This window comes from Puma concolor, chromosome B4 (assembly GCF_028749965.1).
Source record: "Puma concolor isolate L17-30 chromosome B4, mPumCon1.1.hap2, whole genome shotgun sequence".
Classification (NCBI taxonomy): domain Eukaryota; kingdom Metazoa; phylum Chordata; class Mammalia; order Carnivora; family Felidae; genus Puma; species Puma concolor.
Genome location: NC_141673.1, coordinates 54,205,969 through 54,232,843, shown reverse-complemented (window position 1 = coordinate 54,232,843; position 26,875 = coordinate 54,205,969). Strand labels below are relative to the sequence as shown.

At 41.9% G+C, this 26,875-nt stretch overlaps 1 protein-coding gene and 1 long non-coding RNA gene across 3 annotated transcripts in view; one reads left to right on the top strand and one right to left on the bottom strand.

Moving 5' to 3' along the window:
* The window catches only part of LOC147579080 (uncharacterized), a 78,037-nt gene that overhangs the window by 43,411 nt on the left and 7,751 nt on the right, over positions 1-26,875 (top strand). Inside the window, exon 2 of the long non-coding RNA XR_015253520.1 lies at positions 23,988-24,093. This is a non-coding gene — a long non-coding RNA (uncharacterized LOC147579080). The remainder of the gene's footprint in view (positions 1-23,987; positions 24,094-26,875) is intronic.
* The window catches only part of PPM1H (protein phosphatase, Mg2+/Mn2+ dependent 1H), a 264,640-nt gene continuing 244,501 nt past the window's right edge, over positions 6,737-26,875 (bottom strand). For both annotated transcript variants that reach the window (XM_086712925.1, XM_086712924.1), the window contains one exon: positions 6,737-11,435. In XM_086712925.1, the coding sequence (XP_086569051.1) occupies positions 11,361-11,435 (75 nt within the window). In that variant the 3' untranslated portion in view covers positions 6,737-11,360. The remainder of the gene's footprint in view (positions 11,436-26,875) is intronic.

The window sequence follows — 26,875 nt, the reverse complement described above, 5'->3', positions numbered from 1 at the left end:
AATTTTTTTAAAAAGGGTAAAGGGGGTGCCTGGGTGGCTCAGTTGGCTGAACGTCCAACTCTTGATTACGGCTCAGGTCATGAGTTCGAACACCACACTTAGGCTCTCTGCTGACATCGCAGTGCCTGCTTTGGATTCTCTCTCTCTTCCCCTCCCCCAGCTCATGCTCTCTCAAAATAAATTAAAAAAAAAAAAGTAAAAAAAGGGTAAAAGAGAAAATGCTTTTAGAGAAATGCTATCCCCCAGGTTGGCATCCGACCTTCCAAAGCCCTGTCCGTGGTCTCCTCCGACCAGCACATGGTCAGATCTAGTGCCCGAGAGGAAATCGGTGAGCACCCTGCCCCCACCTTGTGCTCATTCACACTCTGAATCTCTTGCAGTCAGCCCAAGTGGAACCAATAAAGCAAAAGAGGTTAGCTGGCTGGAAAACGGCATCACAAGTGAAAGAGACTAAAAATGGAGAGTTGCACTGAGAGAGCAGTGGTCTCTTCAGGGCTCTAATGATAGAATAAGCAATTAAAAAGACAGACTAATGGCTAGGATGCATAGCTCACTTTTTGGCCTGACATTTAATTGAGGGAAAAGCTGGGATGGCAACAACTTTGAAGGGGGGGGATTTAAAAAAATACACATGTACATACAATTCAAATATGGTTTTGTTTTCTCTCAGATATAACTTGTCACTCTCAAGCAACAGTCCTGGGAGCGAAAGAAGCTGGTGACTCCCCCAAGGGTTACAAATGGTAGGGGCGCCTGGGTGGCACAGTCGGTTAAGCGTCCGACTTCAGCCAGGTCACGATCTCGCGGTCCGTGAGTTCGAGCCCCGCGTCAGGCTCTGGGCTGATGGCTCAGAGCCTGGAGCCTGTTTCCGATTCTGTGTCTCCCTCTCTCTCTGCCCCTCCCCCGTTCATGCTCTGTCTCTCTCTGTCCCAAAAATAAATAAACGTTGAAAAAAAAAATTTTTTAAAACAAATGGTACATCACGGGATGGTCCTAGCGTTAAGTGAGGGGTTAAAGACCTTCCTTTCCCCCTTGTAGTCATCATTCTCCCGGCTTAGTGATGATCACTGTAAGCTGCATAGTGACACAAAAACATAGGTGTGGAGGAGCGCTCTTGCTGGGACCCAGATCAGCCATCAGATTCTCCGCATTACTGCCCTAAGTTGGTTTCCCTCATTTCAGTAACTCCCAGGTTCCATATGGAGGATTCATTGCCCAGTTAACACATGTATTTTCCCAATGCCCTTCTCTTTTTAATTTACATTTTAAAACACTTTACCCCAGGTTCTCTATACCTTGTTTCAGTTGTGTATTAAGGTATCCAAATCTTAAGTGGCTTAAAGGAAAATCATTGTATTTGTTCATGTTTCTGTGGGTTAGGAATTCAGGCAGGGCTCAATGTGGATGGCTCCTCTCTGCTCTGTGATGTCTGTGGCCCCAGCTGGAGTGGACTGAACAGCTGAGAGCTGGCTAGGTCTCTCTCTTCTTAGGGTATCACCTGGAGTGACTCCAGAGGGATTTGGGGATGAAGGATGGCCTCACTTCCAATGTCTGGGCACTCTGGTTATCTCCCTGGTGACCTCTCATTACTCAGTAATCTAGTCTGACATTTGCAGTGTGGCTGGCTTCCAAGAGTGAAAGCAGGTGCTACAAGGCCTCTAGAGACCTAAATTTGGAATTCTCAGAACGTCACTTCTGCATTCTATTAATCAAAGTAAGTCACCATCCAAACCAGATTCAAGGGGTGGGGAAACAAATGTCACCTCATGATGAGAAAAGGAGCATTTGTGAACAGACACAGGAGGCAGATGGCAGCCATCTTCGGAGACAACCTACCACAACTTTCAAGAGCTAATCTGATAAGCTAACTGCTGCTCATGAGAGAATGCTAGAAGACTCCTCCACCTTCCACAGAGACTCCTCCATCTCAACCTTCAGGCATCTAATCCTGGGATTGACTCTTCATGAGTTTCTACTACTGAGTGGGGAGCAAGAGGCATCATATGCATTAGGGTACAAGTGAAATGAAAAAAGCTGGGAGGGTTTTACAATGAAACCATTCTGAGTGTTTTCTAACTAGTCTGCTCTTCCAAACTAAGCTTCAGACAAGCTATAGCCTCCTTTTAGCTTTCTTTTGTGAATCAAATAACTTAGTTATTTTTAACACTGTGTTATTTTCTAGATTACTTTTAACTTCCTGGACTCTAGAACTAAGCAGAATTAGCATTCTTTGCTATCCTGTCCCATCTGTTAACTTTTCTCTATAAGACAGAACATTTTACTAACACTTTGTAAGCACTTAAAATGTTTAAGTGACTAAGGAGAGTCTTGACTTTTATAATCTTAGGCAAGTATATAAGTCACTAGCCCTCTCAAAAATATCTCTTGGGATGAATGGTTCAATCAACAAAGGATATAATACTTGTAAATATTTATGCATCCAACAAAGGAGCAACTAAATAAAGCAAATATTGAAAAACTGAAAGGGAGAAATAGACAGTAATACGATAATATTAAGGGACTTTAATACCTCACTTACATCAATGGGCAGCTCATCTAGAAAGAAAATCAGTAAGGAAACAGTGGCCTTAAGTGACGGGTTAGATCAGATAGATTTAAGAGATCTATATACAGAATATGCCATGCAAAAGCAACAGAACATATAGTTCTTCACAAGAGCACATGGAACTTTCTCCAGGACAGATCATTTGTTAGGTCACAAAACAAGTCTTAACAATTTAAGACTGAAATCATATCAACCATATTTTCTGACTACAATCGTATGAAACTAGAAATCAGTTAGAAGCAAGAAAATTCACAAATATGTAGAGACTAACCAACATGCTATTGAACAATCGATGGGTCAATGAAAAAATCAAAGAGGAAATAAAAAAATACCTTGAGACAAAAGAAAATGGAAATACAACATACCAAAACCTACAGGATGCAGCAAAAGCAGTTCAACAGGGAGGTTCATAGTGATAAATGCCTACCCTCAGGAAACAAGAAAAGTCTCAATGTAATTACACATCTCAAGGTATTAGAAAATGAACAATGTTCAAAGTTAGTAGAAGGAAGGAAATAACAAAGGTCAAAGCAGAAAAGAATGAAATAGGGACAAAAAGAAAACAGAAGAGATCAATGAAACCAAGAACTGGTTCTTTGAAAAGATAAACAAGGGGCGCCTGGGTGGCGCAGTCGGTTAAGCGTCCGACTTCAGCCAGGTCACGATCTCGCGGTCTGGGAGTTCGAGCCCTGCGTCGGGCTCTGGGCTGATGGCTCAGAGCCTGGAGCCTGTTTCCGATTCTGTGTCTCCCTCTCTCTCTGCCCCTCCCCCGTTCATGCTCTGTCTCTCTCTGTTCCAAAAATAAATAAACGTTGAAAAAAAAAAAAAAAAGAAAAGATAAACAAAATTGACAAACCTGTAGCCAGACTCACCAAGAAAAAATAGCCAGGACTCATAAATAAAATTGGAAACAAGAGAGGAGACATCACAACTGATATTACAGAAATACAAAGGGTCATAAGAGACTGCTACAATTATATGCCAACAAACTGGACAACCTAGAAGAAATGGATAAGTTCCTAGAAACATACAACCTTTCAAGACTGAATCATAAAGAAATAGGAAATATGAACATACTGATTACTAGTAAGGAAAACCTCCCAACAAACAACAGTTTAGGACCAAATGGCTTCACAGGTAAATTTTGCCTAAGATCCAAAGAAGAATACCAATCCTTCTCAAATTCTCCTACAAAAGAGGACATAATACTTCCAAACTAATCATATGAGGCCAGCATTACCTAATACCAAAACCAGACAAGGATACCACAAGAAAAGAAAATTATAAACAAGTAACCTTGTTTATCCTTGATAAACATGAATACAAAAGTTCTTTAAAAAATATTAGCAAATCAAATTCAACAATATATCAAAAGCATCATTCACCCCAATCATGTAGCATTTATTCCAGAGGTACAAGGATGGTTTAATTTCCACAAACAATGTGATACACCACATTAACAAAATCAAGGATAAACATATCATCATCTCAATAGATGCAGAAAAAGCATTTGGCAAAATTCAACATCCATTTATGATAGAAACGCTCAACAAAGTGGTTATAGAGGGAATATACCTCAACACAATAAAATAAAATAACACAATATATGACAAGTCCACAGATAACATCATGGAATGGTAAAAAGCTGAAATCTTTTCTTCTAAGATTATAAATAAGAAAGTGATGTGTGCTCCTGTAACTTTTATTCAGCATAGTATTGGAAGACCTAGCCAGAGCAATAAGGCAAGGAAAAGAAATAAAAGGCATTCAAATCATAAAGGAAAAGGTAAAACTGTCACTATTTGCAGATGACATATTATATATTAAAAACCCCAAAGAATCCCTCACAAAACTGCTAGAGCTCATAAATGAATTCAGTAAAATTGTAGGATACAAAAGCAATATATAGAAATCTCAGAAATCTCTTGCATTTCTATACACTGATTACAGACTTTCAGAAAAAAGAAATTAAGAAAACTATTCTGTTTACAACAAGGTCAAAAAGAATAAGATTCCTAGCAAAAAACTTAACCAAGGAGGTAAAAGAGTATATACTGAAAATTAAAAGACACTGATGAAAGAAACTGAATATGACCCAAAGAAATGGAAAGGTGTACTGTGTTCATGATTGGAAGAATCAGTGTTATTAAAATGTCCATACTACCTAAAGCTTTGTACAGATTCATCGCAATTTCTATCAAAATTCTAATGGCATTTTCCACAGAAATGAACAAACAATCCTAAAATTTGTAAGGAACCACAAAAGACCCCAAACAGTCAAAACAATGTTGAGAAAGAACAAAGATGGAGTTATCATGCTCCCTGATTTCAAACTATATTACAAAGCTATAGTAATCAAGACAGGATAGTATTTACATAACACTATCCTGTTAGACACATAGATTAATGGAACGGAAGAGAGAACCCCAAAACAAACCCAAACATATATAGTCAGTTAATTTATGACAAAGGAGCCAAGGATATACAATAAGGAAAGGACAGTCTCTTCAAAAAAATGGTGCTGGGAAAACTGGACAGCCACATGCAAAAGAATAAAACTGGACCACTATTTGCACCGTACACAAAAATGAACTCAAAGTGGATTAAAGACTTGAATGTAAGCCGAAACCATAAAACTCCTAAAAGAAAACATAGGCAGTAAGCTTCTTGATATGGATCTTGGCAGTGTTTTTGTTTTGTTTTATTTTATCTGACACCAAAGGATAACGCATCCACAACAAAAATAAACAAGTGTAATTATATCAAACTGAAAAGCTCTGCACAGCAACGGAAACCATCAACAAAATGAAAAACCATCCTACTGAATAGGAGAAAATGTTTGCAAATCATTTCTCTGATAAGAGGTTAATATCTAAAAGGAGCTTAATATCCAAAATATATAAGGAACTCCTACAATTCAGTAAGAAACCCAAAGCAACCCAACCCAATTAAAAAAGAGGCAGACGATCAGAATAGGCATTTTTCCAGAGAAGACCTACAGATGGCCAACAGACACGTGAAAAGAATCAAAACCGTAAGATACCACCTCACACTTATTAGAATGGTTATTATAAAAAAGACAAGAAATAACAAGTGTTGGCAAAGACGTGGTGAAAAGGAGAGCCTGTGTGCTGTTGGTGGGATTGTAAATTGCCACAGCTACTATGGAAAACAGTATGGAGGTTCATCACAAGATTAAAAACAGAACTACCATATGACCTAGCAATTCCACTTCTGGGTATTTATCCAAAGAAAATGAAAACACTAACTCAAAAAGATATATGCACCCCCATGATGACTGCAACACAACATAATTTACTATATCCAAGATATGGAAAAACCAAGTCTCCATCAATGAATGAATGAATAAGGAAAATACACATACACACACACACACACACACAGAACATTATTCAGTCATAATAATGAAATACTGCCATTTGTGACCACATGGATGTACCTTAAGGGCATTATGATAAGTGAAATAAGAGAAAGATAAATACCATATGATCTCACTTATATGTAGACTCTAAAAAATAAATAAATAAAAACCAAAACAAAATCACAGGAACAGAGAACAGATTGGTGGTAGGGAGAGGCAGGTGGTGAGGAGTGGGAGAAATGGGTGATGAGGGTCAAAAGATACAAACTTGCAGTTATAAAATAAGTAAGTCATGGAGATGTAATATACAGCATGGTGACTGTCAATAATACTTCACTGCATATTTGAAGATTTCTCAGTGAAAAGTTCTTATCACAAGAACAAAAAAGTTATGTTAATATGAATGTGATAGATGTTAACCAGATTTTTTGTGATGATCATTTTGCAATATGATAAATAAATCATTACGTTGTACACTGGAAGCTACTGTAATGTTGTATATCAATTATACCTCAATAAAAAAGAAGAAAAAAGAATACCTCTTGGGAGCAATTCTTGGGAATAATATCCAAGGTGCTTCTTCTAGATGCATTGTTGAAATACATAGCCTTTACTGCTATTCCTGTGAAGGTTTATGGTGTTGGCATCCATTCCCTTTTGACTTTCTTTGGAGTCTGTTCATAGTTCGAAACTTCACACGAGTCCATGACACTCCTCATTCCATCACCTGATATGAAGAAACTTCATAGCGAGTTAAAAGAAGTAACACAAAACTTTTTCTAAAGGTATCCTATATACATATATATAATACTTTATTTTAAAATGTCATTGAGCATATACATTTCTTTAGCTTTGTCCAGGGAACATTGCACCTAAGTTTCAAAACACACAAAATAGATCCCCTTTACTAAACAGTGTTCATTTTTTGGGTTACAAAAGTCAAGGTTTCACAATCACAAAGCATAAAGGTACTTGGTTCTGAAACCATTTTCAGGCAGATTCCTCTCATTCACTGTACATACGACATTTTTGGAAACCCAGACCATGATACATTTCTTACAAATGATCTCCACTGTGGGCCTCCCTGGGTCTCCAGAAGAAGCAAAGAAAATGGAGGCAAAACGGAAATGGAGAATAACCTGAGGATTCCCCAAACATAAAATACGATGGAAGATTGAAAGATTGGGGGACACAGGGCTGTCCTTCAAGTACATCACAGTAGAAAACAACAGCACATTTTACAGCCTCATTTGGTCACTGTCTACCTGGTTGCTACGTGAACAGAACTTCATCTAAGACGCAATTAAGGAACAATTAAAGCTATTTACATATAACATCATGGATTAGAAAGAGCAGTAGTCTGCAGACGGGCACTCAAATCTCACGAAGAGCTGTCTCAGTGCTCACACAAGAGGCAAGTCAGTCTGCTCAGGTAGTGTCGTTTGAAATATTGCAGTGTGCACACAGACACCACATCACCCACAGAACCGACATCTGTTCATGGTGGGCTATGGTATGCAGACTCCCAGCGTTTCTCTACAATGGTAAAGCCCTCAAAAACCCAAGTTTCTAACGTAAAATTCTGTCCTGCGGCCAGATACGGTTTTACTCTTTTCTTACATCTGGTAAATTTTAGTGTCAGCTTGGTTGTTCTTTGCATAGACAATGACTCTCACTGCTCTCTCCAAGTGTCCCGAAGCAGTAATTTACTGAAAATAGAATCTCATAAAAGCTTAACATATTCCCTCTGAGAGCGTGGGGCTGTGGGGTCACTTAAGGAAAGGTTAGATCCTCAAACTGTGGTGGAAAGAAACCACTGGCTACTCTTGGCCTTGTTAAAAAAAAAAAAATGGCAGACGAGGAAGGAGGTGCAGTCAAGAGGAGAGTCAGAATTTTCAAGATGTGGGAGTCTTTTTCCAAGTGTTTCCATGCTAGTGCTCTGGGTAAACTGAAAATCCTATCCTAATGGCCAAGATCTGAGGCCAAATTCAGGTACCGGGACGGTCATCTCCGCCCACCAATATCTACCTACAACTGTAGTTGTTCCCAAGAAGTAAATGGATACTCAGGAGTAAGAAAAAGGTGAGCACACAGCCCTGAAGAGGTGAAGTTGCTAGAATTAAAAAATTAAACATCCCAAATTCCCCAAAGCTGTTTACTGTGGGAAGTAACTGAAATGGCCACTTTCCGTGGCTTTGTCCTAGTACACAGCCGAGTACTCAGCCTCGCCCGATTTTCACCTCTCCCTTCCCACCAGAGAACCACCGTTAGGTGAGCATAACCACCGCAGAAGACAGTCCACCTCCGACTGCAGGTGTCATGAGAACAAAGGTTTGGCTGTTGCCTGGCAAAATGCTGCAGGGTGTGGATGGAGGGTGAGTTTGTTCTCTTCCAGGAAAAGACTGTCCCCAAATATTCCAAAGAGCAGGGTCCAGCCCAACAAAGAGATTTAGAACTCAAAGAGCCTTTCATTAGAGGAAGTGGCCACACACACCCCAAGGCAACCATAAAGGCCTGACTAGGAAATCGAAAGCTTTTTATTAAACAAGATTTCCTCTGAGACTATTAGGACAAGCAGATGTGGCTATAAGTCAGATACACAAGATTTCAGAACCGCTTATAAATATGTTCTTCAGAATTTTGAGCGTGCTGCCTTTTGACCTTTCCAGGAATGCTCCAAGGGCCGACCCTGTTATGTAGACACAGTTAGTTACTGCTGTGGGATGGGATGGCATGGGGCCTGGGTGAAAAATAAGGCCAAACAGAGTAAGCTCAATTCACAGAGCAATATCAGTGCTGGGCAGATCTGCTATGGGCATTGAAAAAATCACTTTTTCCACATATGATTTATTCACCTCGTTTGTAATTTTCCTCCCATCCCCCAAACAGAAATAGGGCTTCAGCTTTTACTAAGATCTTTCCACCAAAGAGGCTTATGAAAAGAATTCCTGGATACCATTCTAACTAAAACCAGCAGGACTACATGCTCAAGACTTTAGGATAAATTGAAAAGTCGGGGTTGGGGGGGGGGGGTTGTTTCTAGAATTTTTCCTGAGACATTTCTTGGCAGTAAATGAATTGGTGAATTGAGTAGAAGGCTGTCACGACATCTACCCCAAAGTTAGACTCTGGTGGCTCGAATAAAATGAGAAAAGCTCAAGGTCGGACCAACATAGAAGCCCAGGAGAGAAAACAGATGAAAGATAACGGGAACATGAGAAAGAGGTGACTGCCTGTGAGGGCAGCTTCCCAAAGTCGGCCATTCAGAGTCCCACCAAAAAACCCTTCTTGTTTCCAATTTGTACAAGACTTTGAGTCGGGGCAGGAACAGAAAGCGGGTGACACTGCTGTAGGGTACCTGCATGTTGTCTCATAGCATCACATTCTGCCAGAGAAGCAGATGGTTTACCACAAACTTGTCCCCACAGAGACATCTGGGGTAGCTAAGATCTACTGGAGGAGGAGGGAGGCTGTCAGATGAAGAGGACCCCCCGACAAGGTAGTAATCCGATTCTCCCTGGGCAACATTTTGGCGAACAGCTGATGCGTGAATTCCCATAGTACCTCACCTGCCAGACAGGGCATCCTTTCCACATGGTGGAATGAGTTCATTCCTGAGTAGAGAGGCTCTAGGCCTTTCCTAATAAAATATCTACAACTCCAGGAAGGTGATTAACTATCCTGGAGGAAAGGTTCCTGTCCTCTCCTCTGGGGAAGGGATTCAACAAACATGCGAACTCGAAGTGGCTCTCCAGCAGTTCAGGGAATCATGTCAATGACATTTTTCTTTGTGGGGTGGGAAGAATGTTTTCATTACGCAGAACTGTCAAGATGGTGATGATACCACAGGAAGTGTGCGGGAAGAAGACTCAGTAATGGGACGTTGCTCTACAGGGCCCCTCAGTGCAGGGCAGTCATCTGCCTGAGAGAGAAGTGATTTCTAGAACACTACTTTGTGATTCCTCCCAGCAGGGAAGTAACAGGTAGATCTGCTGTCCACTGCTTCTTCAGCTCTTGTAAGGAACACTCAGAAGTGGAGCATCTGTGGGAACTAGGGTCCTCAGTTGCTGGGATGTGATTCCAAGGAGAAGGAATGGGGTGCACAGCATGAGGATGACCAGTCAACTCAATTCAAATTTGCTTTTATCAAAAGGCTATTCTGAGTGGGTCTTGCCCAAAGACGAGGGGGAAGCAGGACTGCCACTCCTTGACGGGATGCAGATACTTACTGTTGTGGGGTGGCCCTGAGAACAGTCACAGTCCACAGAACCTGGATCCAAAATGGAGGAATGGTCATCACAATGAGGTATGGTGAACTGAATGATACATGGAGCTTCCTGTACTGCTCTCTTAAACACTGCTTTACATGCGTCCCCAGGGCACAGCAGGTGGGGAGGGCCGATAAGACCAGAAATGAAAACCTAGATTCTCAGAGAAATCTCTAGCCACAAAAGGGGGACCCTTGAAAACAACAGAGAAACTGTTGGTTTAAAGAAACACCCATATTTTCATAAGAACACACTGATTTGGTGAGAAAACGCAACCCGGGAACAAACTGTTACACAACAAAGACAGTGCTCTGTCAGCCAGGGCACTGATCCAGAAGGCTGCCTGGGTGGTGTGGGCTACAGGATACGGGGACAGCCTGGGCTGCACTTTGACATACAAATTCCTCAGCAAGGAGCTGGAAAGTCCCAGGCCTGTTTTATGGAAGGGAAACAATTAACATTCAAGGAATATCAAACAGAAAAAAATCCCTGCTTCTCCCCACCATAACCATGAAAGAATGAAGACAGACAGACACACACACACACACACACACACACACACACACACACACACACAGATAGCATTCCCTGAAATAAATCTCAGGCTTACTAGAAGATGGGTGCTTACACTTTCTGAGACATGGTCCCCAACTTTCCAATGCAGCACTTTTAACCCGTAGAGAAGCTGGCAGCTTGATAGGCCGAAGAATCTCCTGCCAGTTACACCTGAAAATGGCTGCCCCAGCTACTCCAAATAAATATGATGTGTGTGCCCAAAATTAGGTAGTGGCTACCTAGGAGGCCTATTAAAGGAACCAAAAGAAACACAGTACTCAGTAGCAGCCTTTATGTTTTGCTCTTGTTGAGTATCCAGACCTGTTACTAAAGAGGAAACTGAAATCTAAGGGTCCCCCAGAAGTACAGCCAGTAGCCTTTCGGCAGCAAATCCCCCACCTGGCCTGGGAAGAGGTTGCATCACCTGGAACTCTGCTGGGGCACTTCCCAGTTCTGCCCTGCCAAGACATGTCCCAGTTTTCTCCCCTGTTGTCCTCCCAACCCTCTGGGCCGTTTTCATGAAAGTTTGTTCCCATGTATTAAAGGAATGACATATACAGAAATGTCGTCTCCCGAGCCTAGCCGGTCATTAGATATCCGCCATCCTCTGTCCTTCAGGACACCGCGGGCACGCATCACCAGGTCCTGAGCTGCCAGTGTGTACCTGTGCAGGGAGAAGCAGGAATGAGACAATCAGTGTGGCATCAGACAGAGTCTGGAGTCAAGTGAGTCTGGGAAGGAGGCATCACTACAGCTGTGTAAACAGTTTTGAAACATCCCTAAAGTCTCAAAAAGTCTAGGCCATCTTTTCCCGAAATTGTGATGCCTAACGTGAGGTTATTCTTTTAGGTGGTAGATGGACAAGGCACCACATACATTAAATAATCCCCTAAATTGGTTCTGCTGTGGAATCCTCCTTTGAGGTGTTTGATTATGTGAAGGAGAGAGTCTCTCAGTTTGGTGTGAGTTGATCTTTTAACATGGATCTGCTCAGGCTCACAGCTTTGCATGGCAAACTATGGCTAGTTGAAAAAATTACATGGGAAACATATGAGCTTTGTTTTCAGTGTTTATTTTTTGCACCACATTCTTTATAGGACAAAGGATAGTCCTTTTCTATTTTTGGTAGGGGTCAATCTTTTCAAATGAAATGGTTTTTAAAAAGTGAGTTAAATAAAAACATGAGTAGTACACGTGGCATAGGAATATAATAAAAATGTGAAGGTGTTTTTGGGAAATGACTGATAAACCTTGGTGTGGATCAGTGTAGGTGTGGCAAGGGATCCCCCTAGAATTTGAAAATAAGACTGTTCAGGGAGATTTAAACTTACGGAAAAAGAATGACTATGCTATTAGTCAATGGAAAGTATTAACATCTAAAGACCAATGTGGGAGGGGATTTCGGTGGGTGTGGGCCTGGGTTGGCCTTGAGGCATTAAAAAAACAAGGCATAACATTGGCAGGTGTCTATCTAAATAGTGATCAGAGCAGAGGGAGTCTTAGCTGACAGACTTCAAAGAGATTCAGTTCCGCTGGTAGGACCATATTTAGTGTGGATGAATTATTCTCTTAGCCTGTGCCAGTAAACATGATTCACCGTTAACTCTGATTTCACGTTCACCAAATAGCCCGATTATGATCTGGCTCCTTGTGTAGGCCTGCCTACAGAAAAAGAATGAGCTAGTCATTGTACTTTGAGAAGATCAGTCAGTTATATTTCTCCATATAAATGTCAACTGGAATTTCGGTTTCCAGATCAATCTTGTGAGCGTGGTTAGGGTGAGCCCAGCTCTGACAATGAATCTGTTCTTTGTGTGTTGATTAAACCAGGTTCTGAACCTGAAAAGCTAAAAGCCAGACTCTGATAAATCACCAAGATAATAAATGTCACCCTATAAGGACGACTTCTTGGAAACCAGCCTGTGGACCTTTAACAACAGACCACCCTGGTATTACTAGTGGCTTTTCCCTACTTTGGAATGTCTCTGCCTTGCCCTCAGGACTGTGATTTTACGGAATTCAGAACACCAGAAGGCTCTTTTGTTTCTTCTGTTAAGACCCCTTATGGATTTACTGAGTCTCATATTAAAAGAGACCGCCATCTCACCCATCATTACAATTTTTAAGACTAAGGTCTGTAGCGAATTATCTCAGGATTAAGATTCTAGGTCATAAAGTCTTTTTTTTTTTTAATTTTTTTAACGTTTATTTATTTTTGAGGCAGAGAGAGACAGAGCATGAACGGGGAGGGTCAGAGAGAGAGGGACACAGAATTCCAAATAGGCTCCAGGCTCTGAGCTGTCAGCACAGAGCCCGACACGGGGCTTAAACTCATGGACTGCGAGATCATGACCTGAGCAGAAGTCGGACGCCCAACCGACTGAGCCACCCAGGCGCCCCGGTCATAAAGTCTTTGAGACTCAAGTGTGTTTGCAGCCCAGGTAGTGGAGAGAGGTCTAGCATACCATACAGCTGACAGAGGAGAGGCTGTTTTAGTTAATACAAAATACCTTTCCTCCTGGAGGATGGGTGATAGGTGATAGGTGGTGATAGATGATAAGATAGATACCTTTTTCTATCTGTATTGAGAAAAATATCAGCTTTGAGGCAGGAATCCCCTTTTTTAAAAAAATATTTTGTAGTTTATTTAGAGCGAGCGAGCATAAGTGGGGGAGGGGCAAAGACAGGGGTGGGGGGCGGTGAGAGAGAAAGAATCCCAAGCAGGCTCCACACGGTCAGCATGGAGCCTGATGCAGGGCTTGAACTCATGAACCCTGAGATCATGACCTGAGGCGAAGTCAGACACTTAACTGACTGAACCACCTAGGCGCCCCAAGACAGAAATCTCTTAGGTTGCTCTTGAGGGAAGATGTGGCCAGTCAGCCCTCTCTGAAAGTTCAAAGGAGTCCAGAGAGGCCTTTGGCTAAAGAGCCAAATAAATACCCCCAATCCACATACCAGAGCTTATGCTATATTCAGAAGAACCTCTCAGATGCTCACCCCAGGTTACTCTTGGTTGTATATTAAATTGTGTATCTGAGACACGACCACGTGGAGAAAGGCTACCAAAAAGATCAGAGTGATGTTTACTATCCTGCTGGTTGACCAGAGACCAAACCTTAGTCTTTCAAGAAGCCTGGTTGAGTCAATACAGAGTAGATGGCATCGGTCAGAACTGAACACACTAGCTCAAGAGCATGCCAGACATAGAAAATTATGGCAAGTTATGATAAAAGGTGGCTGATAGGAAAAGAAAGATGCTCAAAGATCTCAAATAATAGATAAAAGAACTCTTGATGGCACTCTGTGGTAGAGGGAAATCCTCCTGGAGACCTTGGCAGCTCCTGCTGCCATGGGGCAACGATGGAGAGAGCTCAAAACAAGGTTAAATGAAGTCACAAAGGAGTATCACCCTTAAAGGCCAGAGACCACCCTGATATTGCTATTGCTGGTGACTCTGGGTATTTAAAAAATGATCAAAATTAGCAATGGCATCTTAAAAAGCAGCATCAGGTCACCCAGAAAAGCTGGTTACCCAGGAAACTCATTTCCCCAAGGACTCTAGATAATTAAGGTTTTATTCTTAAAAATGGCGATTGCCTATTCCAAGATAACTTCCCTTGAGCCTGAATTTCTCTTTACCATCCATTCCGTCTTCCTTTAGGTGCTGACCTTCTTGAGAGAGAAATCCATTTCTGCTTCTTCAATGTCTTCTCTTTTTTCCTCCTTAATCTCTTACCAGTAGGCCCACTACCATACTAAACTGGACCTAAAGCTTCTTCCCAGTACTCATTCAGCTCAACCTTTCTCCAGCACAGACACCGCTGACCATCTTCTTTACCTGTGATATCGCCTGTCTTCCTAAAGTCTCTTTTTTTGGGGAGGGCAGGGGGTGGCCTTCCACACCTACTACACGCTCCAAGTACTCCTGTGTCTGGGCTTCTATGACACACAGCACAAATCCGTCTCTCTGATGCTCCTTAAGTTCCTCGGTAGACCCCAGTTAAGACTTAAGAAGCAGTCAATAAATGTTAACTTCTTTTCACTTTCAAGGTGGGACTTCCCCATCTGTCATCCTTAGCTAACGTGATTCCGAATCTCTTAGGCAAGAAATCATAGTCATTTTCAATGCCACCTCCTCACCCTGATACTTTTCAATGATAGCATCTACAAAGCAGAGTAGGACTTCGCAACTTTGAATTTTAAAGTGTATTTCACTAGTGGCATGTGGCTAATTAAAATAAAATCTAATCTCAGTTATTACAACGCAAGCTAAATTTGCTTATTGTAAAAACTGATACATCAGAGCTTATCTCTGCCATCGCTAATATATATGTATTAATATATATAAAACTTCCTATGTATTTTCTATTTATTATGTTTTTCTTCATCCTTGCTGTCAGGTTGATTGCTTTAACACCTTTTCCCTCCCTCAATGGTTTAGAAGTGATAGTTTATTTCTATCATTTTAGTAGTTATGCTTAAGTTTTTAATATGTAGGTTAATCTGTATTTGTGTCCTCCTCCAGAAAATAAAGTGATCTTAGAATGCCTTCTTTCATCTAACATGTTACTGCCTGGTAGTTGAATTCTGTCTTATTTTTAAGCCTCTATTAGTCATTTTTATCATTTATAGTCTACAGTTATATAAATAAACCAAAATACTAACTTCTGTGCTCTTTGAAATCCATTCCTTCCGAGTTTGATTTTTTTCTGTTGAAGTCCGTTGTTAGTAAACAGTGGTCCGTAAGGTATACAGTCACCCAGTCTTTGGACCACAAAAATCTTTATTTTTGCTTTTAATCTTGCATGATAGCTTTATTGGGTATAGATTTCTAGATTGACCATTATTTCCCCTCAGCAGTTTAGAGATATATTTCATTTATTCTGGCTTCTCTTTTTGAGAAGTCTGTCTTGTATCATTTCTTTGCAAGTAACAGTCTTCTCGGTAGCTTTTAAGTTTTTACTGTTGTTTTGTTAGGATGCTTTGAAGTTACACTAAGAACAGTGAGGATTCCTTTTTCTCTATCATGGTTGGAAATTTGTTTTACTCTTTCAAATGAGAAGATATTTCTTTGATTTTGGAAAATTCTCAACTGTGAGCTTTTTGAATATTGCTTGCACTCTATTTTTTATATTTTCTACCATTAGACCTTTTCATTTTACCTTCCAGATTTCCACTTATTTCCCGTTCTTTTTTCTCTGTGATTTAAATTCACTAATTCCTGCTTTAAGCAGTTTACTCTTCAATCCATTCAGTACAGTTAACCCTTCAACAACACAGAGGTTAGGGGCACCGACCCCTGCACAGTCAAAAAGCCAAGTAGAACTCTTGACCCTCCCAAAACTTAACTATTAATAGCCTATTGTTCCCTGGAACCTTTACTGGTAACATAAACAGTTAACATGTATTTTGTATGTTATACTTATTACTGTAAACTTACAATAAAGCTAGAGAAAATGTTTTTTAAAAATCATAAGGAAGAGGAAACATATTTACAGTATTCTGTCAAAAAAAATCCATGAATAAGTGGACTCATGAAGTTCAAACCTATGTTATTCAAGGGCCAACTATAGTAACTTTATTTCAGCGACATACTTTCACCATTGTGAATGTTCATCTGGTTGTTTTCCACGTCTACCTTTTCTTGCCTTGTGGTTCTATGTGTACATGTTTAAAGTTTCAACCTGTTCTGTTGGGTTTTCTTGGTGAGTTAAAGGGAAGGCTCCATTGTATGTAGTTATCCTTTCTCATAGTGGATTTGAAGGTAAGACAGAAGTTTCTCTTCAGTAAGGGTTGTTTGTGCCCTCAGTTACAGAGAGAGCTTTGGATTTGCCTTTACTGGGAGACACTCTGGGTTTTTCTAGCTGTAGAACATATAATTTCTTGGTTTTAGGATTCCCATACCACAGGAGTGGTGTGAGGTTGAACTTCACACTTTTCCTGTGTGGTGAGCCTACCCAACTGTAACCCTCACAGAGCTTCAGTTTCATTGGGTTCTTGCCATCACCCACACATCCGTGTGTTTCAAGGAAGGACGGCCCCAACCTGAGTGGGAGGCTTAGGGAGAATGCCTAGGATCACTTCTTCCAACACTGCTGCCAGGAGCTCAGATTCCTCCACATGACTTCTCTTTACCAGACTTCTCTGGTGAGTGTGGTATCCCCCTCTGTGAAAGAGCAGTCCGTGTGGACAACTGAAGGGGACTGATTAGATGCTGTATTCAGGGACTTAATGGTACAGCTGAACTCTAGGACCAATTTCCTGACATTTCCTTCAGGCTACAGGAGACCCAGTACTGAAATGGAGTGAGAAACATTCAGGTAAAATGAGGTGACCTGCAGAACGCTTTCCTCATAAATGATCACCTCAACACAACCCCAGAAACCAGCTCTTGGAAGGAGGTTGTTTGCCCCAACTCCAGTATTCACCCAGGCTGGTGGCCATTTCAGAGTATACTGACATCCACATTTAAGAGCCAACTTGCCTTGGGCATGAAACCATTTGTAAGGTTGCGTTTTTATCAAAACCGGTAGGAGAAAAAACAACTTTCTCTGATGGTAAAAAACTGGGTCTCCTCGCTCCCATTTGGTTTTCCTCCAAGGGAAACCTGACAAGGGCTGCCTGGTTGGGGACTCAGAAAGAAACGGCTACATGAGACAATAAAACAGGACAGCTCTACAGATGTTGGTACTGAGGCTGACCACAGGGGCATACGCGTGCCATAGACAGAGTCAACACATGAAATTTAAGTACAAGTACTCAGGAGAGCAACAAAGAATATGGTGCAGCTGAAGACAGTGACAGGGAAGTGGTTTCCAGTACACCCGGGCCGGGGCTGTGAGGCAGGCTTGAGGAGCCTGGTGATCTAGAAACTGACGTGGAGCAGAGGAAGGGCCATTCTCGATCGCCTTTCTTCAGAATGCTCGGTCAGACTGCAGGAGAGAACTGCTGGAGCAGTTTGAAGGTTTCACTCTCCTGTAAGAAAGAATCTCCCTGGGAGACGAGTTTTGTATTTTGAGAACATTTTTCTTCTGTAGCTGAAGCTTTCAATATTGATCAGCAAAGCTCTGCTCAAAGAAATGGCTGCTAGGGAGGGAGCTGACTTGGCAGGCAGCACAGGGCTTGGCTCAGAGGCTTCCTCAGGCTCTGAGGGGGAGGGAGCAGAGAAAGGACAGCAGGGGAGGGGAAAAAAAACAAAGGGAAGAGGGCTGAACAACTATGGGAAGGCCAGGAGCTCTGTTCACTAACAGGGTGGAAGGAGGCCGATAAATCCTCAATTGTCTCTGTTGTCCCAGCCACGTCGGTGGCACTTCTTAGTTCTTTCACCTCTCCAGCAGGGCGCACAAAGGGCTCAGGGTGTGGGCGCAGGTTGCCTAGGGTCCAATCCTGGTTCCCCGCCGCCCTCTGCCCAGATGGGCACTCTGGAAAAATTCCTTAGCCTCTTGGAGCCCCTCTTTTCTTACTTATAAATCTGGAATGATGATAGTGCAAACCTCAAAGGCTCCTCCAAGGAATGAACGAGATTCTTCCACAAAGCGTTCAGCACAGTCTTGGGTCACTTGGGTCAGAGATCAGTAAACGTTAGCTACCATTCTCCCCATTAAACGTAAAATGCCTTTGTCTTCCCCCAGAGATTTGCCTTCAGTCATCCACCTCTTTCTTACAGAGTCTGTTTCTCACAGAGACCACATTTGAATCAGCACTGGTGTCAAAAATACTGTCCATTTCAGGCCTCAGGCTATAACCGTGCCTTAAAGGCTTTAATAGTTCTAGTTGGGTGGGAACTGCTATTTGCCATTTAGATGGTACAGATCTGGGGCTTTCGTGGTAGGAACTGGGGGATTAATGGATTCCAAATATTTGCATATAAAAGGCAGCGTCCATCTGCTGATGCCCAGCAGTAATAGAGTGTGATGGGAACAGGAGGAGGAACCTTTTTTGCATTCTGAGCAGGCCTCTGAAATTTAAGAGGTAGAAAAGCTCTCCTAAGCTTTGGAACATTGGCAGGGATCTATGGTGACTGGGTGGGTGGGGGGGGGGGTGAGGGGTGGCTTGGAGAGGGCTCCTTATTGTACTTGGAACCAGGCAATTCATCTCGGGAGGAGGCATGACTTAGGCTCACTGCTGGGAGCTGACCCACATGTGTCCCTTGTCCAGCTCTGAAGTCACTGAAACCACTCGTCACAGCTTCTGTCCCCTGCCCAGGGCATGGGGATCCCAGTCAGGTGGAACACCCTGACACACTGGAATAATGATGGCTACTGTCCGTGACACGGCCACTGTGTACATTAGGGGTTTATGTGACAGCAGGTGCAAGGCCACAGTCTGGGGAGAGCTGCCCACCTCCATGGGAGAGGGTGAGAACATTTGTCAGGCCTTCTCCACCCTTGTGCCCCTGGCATCTCCTCCCTGGTTCCTTAGGTGGTGCATGTTTGTTTTAGTTTGTACCCCAAACAGCAAAATTTCAATGTGAGAGGGAGCAGTAGACCATTTCCTTTTCAGTCTTCCCTGGCAAGCCCTTTAAAATGCCCTGATGTTCCAACTAAGTGGCCACACAGCTCTGCTCCAGCAGCCACATAAACAGCAGTGAGGGAGGCAAGATGGGCCTGGCCGCGTGCTGTTTAGAGGCAGGCTCGCAGGCTGGCTTCCAAGTTCTCATGGGTCTAAATACGCTCAACATTGAAAAAGAAACAAAAATGCAGATTTTATCTAGTCTTCAAACAGCATATCAGGCACTCACAAATTTGTTCCTAAGACATGTAATTGATACTGGGGAGGGGGGAGGGTGGTGGTGAGGGAACCCTTCCTTTTTGCATCTGAGGCATAGTTTTTCAAAACCATGTGGTGCTGGTAGAAATTAGTTCAGCTAATTCACGGAAAGATTTCACAAAAAGAACTTTAGTCTTTTGCCAAAATAAATTTCGTATTATCGAGGAAATACAAACTGGCACTTAAGAGCTGCATCAGTATACTGCTGTCAGTGTTGGTGGGTGTTTTGCTACTAACTTCCCACTGATTAATCTCTTCGTCATCAAGGCACACAGATCCGAGTCTTGGAGAGCTGGACCTGAAGAGTGACATCTGAAGGAGAACCATCAAGACGGCTTCTCTTATTAGGGAAATGCTCTGTGGAATTTACATTATATGGGTACTTACAGATTTAATACCCCATAATAAGCGCCTTGAGTGTCATGGCAGGAAGACTGAGGATCATTAGGTCCAAGTTACAAAGACGAGATTTCCACAGACAGGTTTTGGGCAATCGAGGACTGGCAGAGCCTTGCAAAGTTATGCTTTGGCATTTGGAATATGGCTACATACTATGCTTTCATGTTTGGTTAACTGTTCTTTGGCTCTCTTTCCCCTTGGCCTTACCCATGCCCTTACCCCTTAGTAATACTGACAATTTCTTACTTTCTGACGAAATATCAAGCATCCTCTTTGAATGTTTACACACATGCTTCCATTTTGAATATTCCTCGCAAGAGATCTACCGCTAAGCCTTCAGCCTGACAGAGGGGATAAGTCAATCCTAGATATTTTGCCTCAGAAAAGCCCTTCCAGGCCTTTCTTTGAGCACCCTCTCCAAATTGTGCAGGGTGTGTAGGCCTCAAAAGAGAATCTCACTGGTATTACAGAGAACTACAGGTTGTGCAGCCCAACCTTCGTGACTTCCAACCATCCGACTCAAGTGCTAGCTTGGTAGATTTCCTATACACGATCCAATTCATAACCCCACGAAGACTCCCACACCTGCCAGCCCTGCTATACTTCAGGGAATACTCCCATCAAAAGAAAAGAAAAAGGGAAGGAAGATGGGAAGGAAAGAAGGGACTGAGGGAGGAAGGAGTCCCACCACACTCCTTCTGACTTGTCCATAACGCCTCCTTTTAATTTTCTGGTTCCTTTGTGGAGACAGTTCAAAACAGCAAAAGGACTTCATAAGATAGAGTCAAGAAGATCAGACAGCTTATTTTGACTCCATCTCTGCCTGAGAGGATGGTGTGAGGGTCAGAAATTCACAAACCTAATCTTTATGCTTCCCTCACTCTGTACTGTGGAGGGGGAGATGCTATTTTAAGTTCCTTGTTGGGAAGGATATCATCACAGGAAGACAATGCTGGCAGTCACTAAGAAGAAAAGAAAAAGACAAAGGAAACAACCTACACGTAACATTAAAAGCAAAGTCATCCAAAGGCAACCCCCCAAAGTCCTGCCTGTCACAGGGCTAATGGTCTGCCTCTTTCTGTTGTGCTACATTCTAGACAAAACTGTGTTAACTCAGCAGAACCCAGAGTAAAGCAGCCCCATTCAAAACCTCAAATGAAGAAACATTTTGTGGTTCTTCTCACTTGTTATGTTGCCTTCCCTCCCTCTCAGGCCGCCTGCCCTGGGGGTACACCTTTCCTCTCTCATTTTCTATCAAACAGTAGGCTGACCTCATCTGGTCAGTGCCTCAGGTTTGAACCCTCCTCCTTTCTCCCCCACGACCACATAGACAAAACTTCGGTCCTGGGGTGCATTTGGAGAGAAAGGAATCTTGGCCAAGGAACAGCCCACAGAGCCTCCGGAATTATAAAGTGAGTCTTTCCTCCTCACAGAAATTATAATTTAGGCTAAAACTTATTAGGATGGCTTTCACTCATGTTTGTATTGCACAGGAAGATCAGAACAGCTCCCAATCAAGGTGAACCCCTGTCATGGCTTTTGGGACTGAGCTCTCCATGGGCCACACAAGGGAAAAACTCACAGGGCATGAGCACGGTGCCCACCTCCCAAATTACACACAGATGTGTACAAATATGTCACACAAGGTAAAGAAAATTTTACACAGCTTCGAAGCCATGAGTGTGAAATAAATTCAGTTTTTCTGATTTCCCGGTATTGTTTAAATTACAAAGGAGCACACGGGGGTAGAGCAACAACCCACATCTCAGGTTTTCACCATCAGATGGCACAGAATGTTTGCTGATTATGGACTAGGATGAACGAATTACACAAATTCCCGTCATTATTACAGACTCCCTTTCCTACAACTAATTTGCACATTCATTAATCTTGTGAGTTCGTAAGGTTGGCCATAACCTGGCCCCTTTCCCTGTCACACCTCATCTGTGGACAGCACAGACTGAGCCCGGTCAGCCCTCCTGACTGTCTGCTTCCTTGACCATGCCATGATCTCCCTCCCCAGCTGCACCTCGCCCTACATTGCCCGGCTCACACTCCTCTGTTCTTTGGGTTTAAATTTAGATATCCCTTCCTGTGGAAGGCTTTCTTGGGTATCCCTTGCTCCCGGTTAGGCTCCTCTCTTTCATCACTTATGTTGTAACTTCCTTATGTTTCCATAACCCCCTCTAGACTCTAACCTCCCAGAGGGCAGGGGCCAGGTCTAAACAGGTTCCCTAATAATATTTCCCAAACGAATGAATCTGAATTGGAGTTATCTGGCAGAGACGAAACCTTTGCCCATGGTCTCCAGCCTGATATTCTCTCTCTTACTAATAAAACTGTGCTCATCTTACAGCTTTCCCTTTGACACATCCATCTATCTGATCCAGGATTCTTTCTTTGGCTTTGGTTTGCCATCTTCCCCAAAAGGCAGACAAAAAAAAAAAAAATCTTTTTCCTTCCTGCCCTGTTTGTTCCACGGAAATCCCCATAAGCCCTGCTTCTGGAGGCAGTTCTTCTGAACCCAGGAGCCTGCTCTGACCTGGTGTGCACCTGCCCAGCGACAACACTGTCCATGGGTTACTGCTCCCTGGAGGGCAGATTTGTTGCCATGGAGAGAGGTGGGCTGGTAAGCAGAACCAAGCCAGCCTGGAGAGATTAAAAAGAAAAGTGTTCAGTGCCTTTGCACTCATACCTGTCAGCCGGCTTTGCAAAGCTTTATAAAAACAATCACAGTAGAGAAAATCAACGAGAATATTGCTAACAAGCAGGTTATAAAACACAGATTAAAGATAAAAGCTCAACAGGAGAAAAACACATTTAAGTTCAAATAAAAGAATCCAAACAAATGGATACCAAACAAGTCTAAGAGGGAGACAGTCAAGCTTCACTTTTTTCCTCAAGGGGTATTTTTTGTTGTGAAATACATGAAACATAGAAACACAGCATCAAACACAGAATAAATCCAACAAACAACAACAACAAACATCACTGCTCTATGAGGTCAGTACAATCGGAACCCCCATTTTACAGTTGAGGAATCTGAGGCACGGAGAAGTCAAGAAACTTCTCCAGGCACACTTCTAAAGTGTAGAAGGGGCAGACCTGGATTTGAACTCAGGCAGTCCGACTAGATTCCCTGCTAGTAAGCACTAGGCTATACTGCCTCTCATACTTTACGTACAAATACTTAACTACAACATGTATATAGTTTCAAAATAGCATGCATAATCATGTTCCTGCCATCTAGCTAAAGGAAGAGAACATTACCAGGAGTATCTCAGAAGCTCCCCGTTAGCCCTTCCTCAAGCACATACATTCCCCTGCCGCCCGCTACCTCTCCTACCAAAGTAACTATTATCCTGAATTTGGGGTTAATTCCCTTGCTTTTTGTTATAGTTTTATTATCTATATGCCTAAATGATATATTGTTAGTTTTCTACTTCATGTAAATAGAATCATAATATGTGTATTCATCTGTGACTTGCTTATTAAGCTCGACATTATGTTTTGGAGATTTTTCCCTGCTAATGAGCACAAGTCTGGTGCATTCCCTTTTTTGAGCTGTAAAACATTCTGTCCTTAGTTCATCCATCCTATGACATGTGTGTTGATTGCAGCTTTTGTAATAAGAACAATTCTGTGGATCTCTTTTTGAGAGCACCAGGTCACCAGATCTTTTAGCAGCACCAGATCACCCAGATGGTTGGTTAAAACACCAACTGCTGGGTCCCACCACTGGAGTTTTATTTGGTAGATGTGGGGTGAGGCCTGAGAAATTGCATTTGTAACATGTGCTCAGAGGATGCTGGTGCCATGTGAGCCAAGGACCGCACATTCAGAACCACTGCTCCAGGGTACAGAACTAGGAGAACTTCGAGTCACAGGGTATACAAACGTCCAACTTCACGAGGGACGCCAAGTGTGACCAGTCCTGTCTACAAATTCACAAAACCGTCTACGGTTACTCTACATCTTTAATTTTACCTCTCTGCTTACTGCATTTGAGTGTTTTATTTTGTTTTTTGTTTGTTTTTTTAAGCAGCCTTCACACCCAGCACAGGGCCCACCGTAGGGTTTGAAGTCACGACCATGAGACAAGACCTCAATCTGGACCAAGAGTTGGATGCTTAACTGATTGAGCCACCCAGGCACCCCTGCAGTTGAGTGTTTTTTAATATATTTATTGAGGTGCCTGGGTGGCTCAGTCAGGTGGGTGACTGACTCTTAGATGTCGGCTCAGGTCACCATCTCGCAGTTCATGGGGTCAAGTCCCAAGCTGGATTCTGCGCTGACAGGGTGGAGCCTGCTTGGGATTCTCTCTCTCCATCTCTCTCTGCCCTTCTCCTGCTCTCTCTCTCTCTCTCAAAATAAATAAACTTAAAAAAATATATATTTACTGGCCATTAATATTCTTCTGGGTCATGAGTGTTTGGTTCTTGCTCATTTTTCTACCGGGTTGCTGAGCTGTCAGCACAGAGCCCGATGCACGGCTCGAACCCACAACCATGAGATCATGACCTAAGCCGAAGTAGGACACTTAATGGACCAAGCCACCCTGGTGCCCCAATTATGTTTAATTTTTTGAGGAACCACCATATTGCTTTTCATAGCGGCTGTACCATTTTATATCCTTAAGAGTAGTGCACAAGGGTTCCAATTTCTCCACATTCTCACCAACACTTGTTATTTTCTGGTTTTTCTTTTTTTTTGTTTTTTTGTTTTTTGTTTTTTTTTTTTAAATAGCTATCCTAATGGGTAGGGTGATAGCTCATTGTGGTTTTGATTTGCACCAATTTACATTCCCACCAGTAGTGTGCGAGGGTTTCCTTTTCTCCACATCCTTGCCAAACTTATTATTTATCTTTCTGATACTAGCAATTCTGACTGGTATGAGGTGATATCTCATTGTGGTTGATTTGCATTTCCTTGATTAGTGATGTTGAACATCTTTTCATATGTCTGTTGGCCATCTGTAAGTCTTCTTTGGAAAGAGGTTTATTATTCAGGTCCTCTGCTCATTTCTTGTGTGTTTGTTTGTTTTTTCCTCACCTGGGGTGTTGAGTTGCCCTTTATTGGATATATCACATACTGCAAAAATCTTCTCCCACTCAGTAGGTTGCCTTCTCATTTTGTTGATGGTTTCCTTCCCTGTGCACAAGCTTTTTAGTTTGAGGTAGTCCCAATTATTTATTTTTGCTTTTGTTTCCCTTCCCTGGGGAAACACATCCAGGAAACTACTGCTAAGGCCAAGAGTTTATGACCTACGTTTTCTTTTAGGAGTTTTATCATTTCAGGTCTTTAATCTTTTAGTTTACTTTTGTGTATGGTGTATGAAGTGGTCTAGTTTCATTCTTTTGCATGTAGCTGTCCAGTTTTCCCAACACCATTTGTTGAAGACTTTCTTGTCCCCATTGTATATTCTTGCCTCTTTTGTAGGTTAAGTGACCATTAAAAGGTGGCCTTATTTCTGGACTCTATTCTGTTCCATTTGATCTATGTGTCTATTTTTGTGCCAGTAAAATACTGTTTTGATTACTACAGTTTTGTAGTATATCCTTATATCTGGGATTGTGATACCTCCAGCTTTGTTCTTCTTTCTCAACACTGCTTTGGCAATTCAGGTCTTTTGAGGTTCCATACAAATTTTATGATTATTTTCTTCTAGTTCTGTGAAAAATGCTTTTAGTATTTTATTTATTTATTTATTTATTTATTTATTTATTTATTTATTTATTTTTTGCTTTTGGTATTTTAATTGAGTTTGAATCTAGATTGCTTTCGGTAGTGTAGACATTTTAAGAATATTAATTCTTGTAATCCATGAACATGGGATATCTTTCCATTTTTTTTCTTCTTCAATTTCTTTCCTCAACGTCTTACAGTTTTCAGAGTACAGGTCTTCACATCCTTGGCTAAATTTTTTCCTAGGTATTTTATTCTTTTTGATGCAATTGTGAATGGAACTGTTTCCTCATATTCTCTTTCTGATAGTTTGTTGTTAGTTGTATAGAAATTCAACAGATTTCTGTATATTGATTTTTTTATCCTGCCACTTTACTGAATTCACTGATCATTTATTTTTATCATATATTTGTTCTCTGTTTTCTTATCTATAACTTTTCCTTCCATTACTTCTGTGTTTGCTTTCACTTCTTAAATTAGATACTGTTGTTGAAATAAGGACCACAGATCTAAATTTTAAAATTAGGACAGGTATTGGGGTGCCTGGGTGGCACAGTCAGTTAAGTGTCTGACTTCGGCTCATCATGATCTCACAGTTCATGAGTTCGAGCCCTGTATCTGGCTCTCTGCTGACAGCTTGGGGCCTGAAACCTGCTTCAGATTCTGTGTCTCCCTCTCTTTCTGCTCCTCCCCCACTTGCACTCTGTTTATCACTCTCACAAAAATAAACAGTAAAAAAAAAAATCAGGACAGGCTTTTACTAATAGTCTGCACTCAGCAAAAGAACATATGACTTACAAGTAGATAGCTCTATTCCTTTGGCTCCTAGCACCTACAGGTTATACGAAGTCTTTAGGTACATGTTTATGTGTATAATATAGGCAGAAATAGCCCCATGACACAAGTCAGCTCTCAAGGTCTTACTTAGAAAATCTTTCTCTGTGGTAAAGAATCTACAGCTTGTGGCCAGGGGTTCCTTGTGATACAGTAGGGAGTTCTGGAAAAAGGTATCTTATGACATGGAGGGGATGTGGGTACTTCTGGCAGGTTGGGGTGAGCGTAGTCTTCATCTATGCATAGTTCATTAGATGAAAAAAGAAAAAAAGCCTCAGAGTCAGCCTTTCAAGTTTTGATATGCAGTATTCTTCCCATTATTTAAACCCCTAGTTATTTCTAATTTTTATCATAATTTTTTGATTTGTAAATTATCTAGAAGTTTGTTTTCTGATTCCCTGTAGGTTTTCTCTC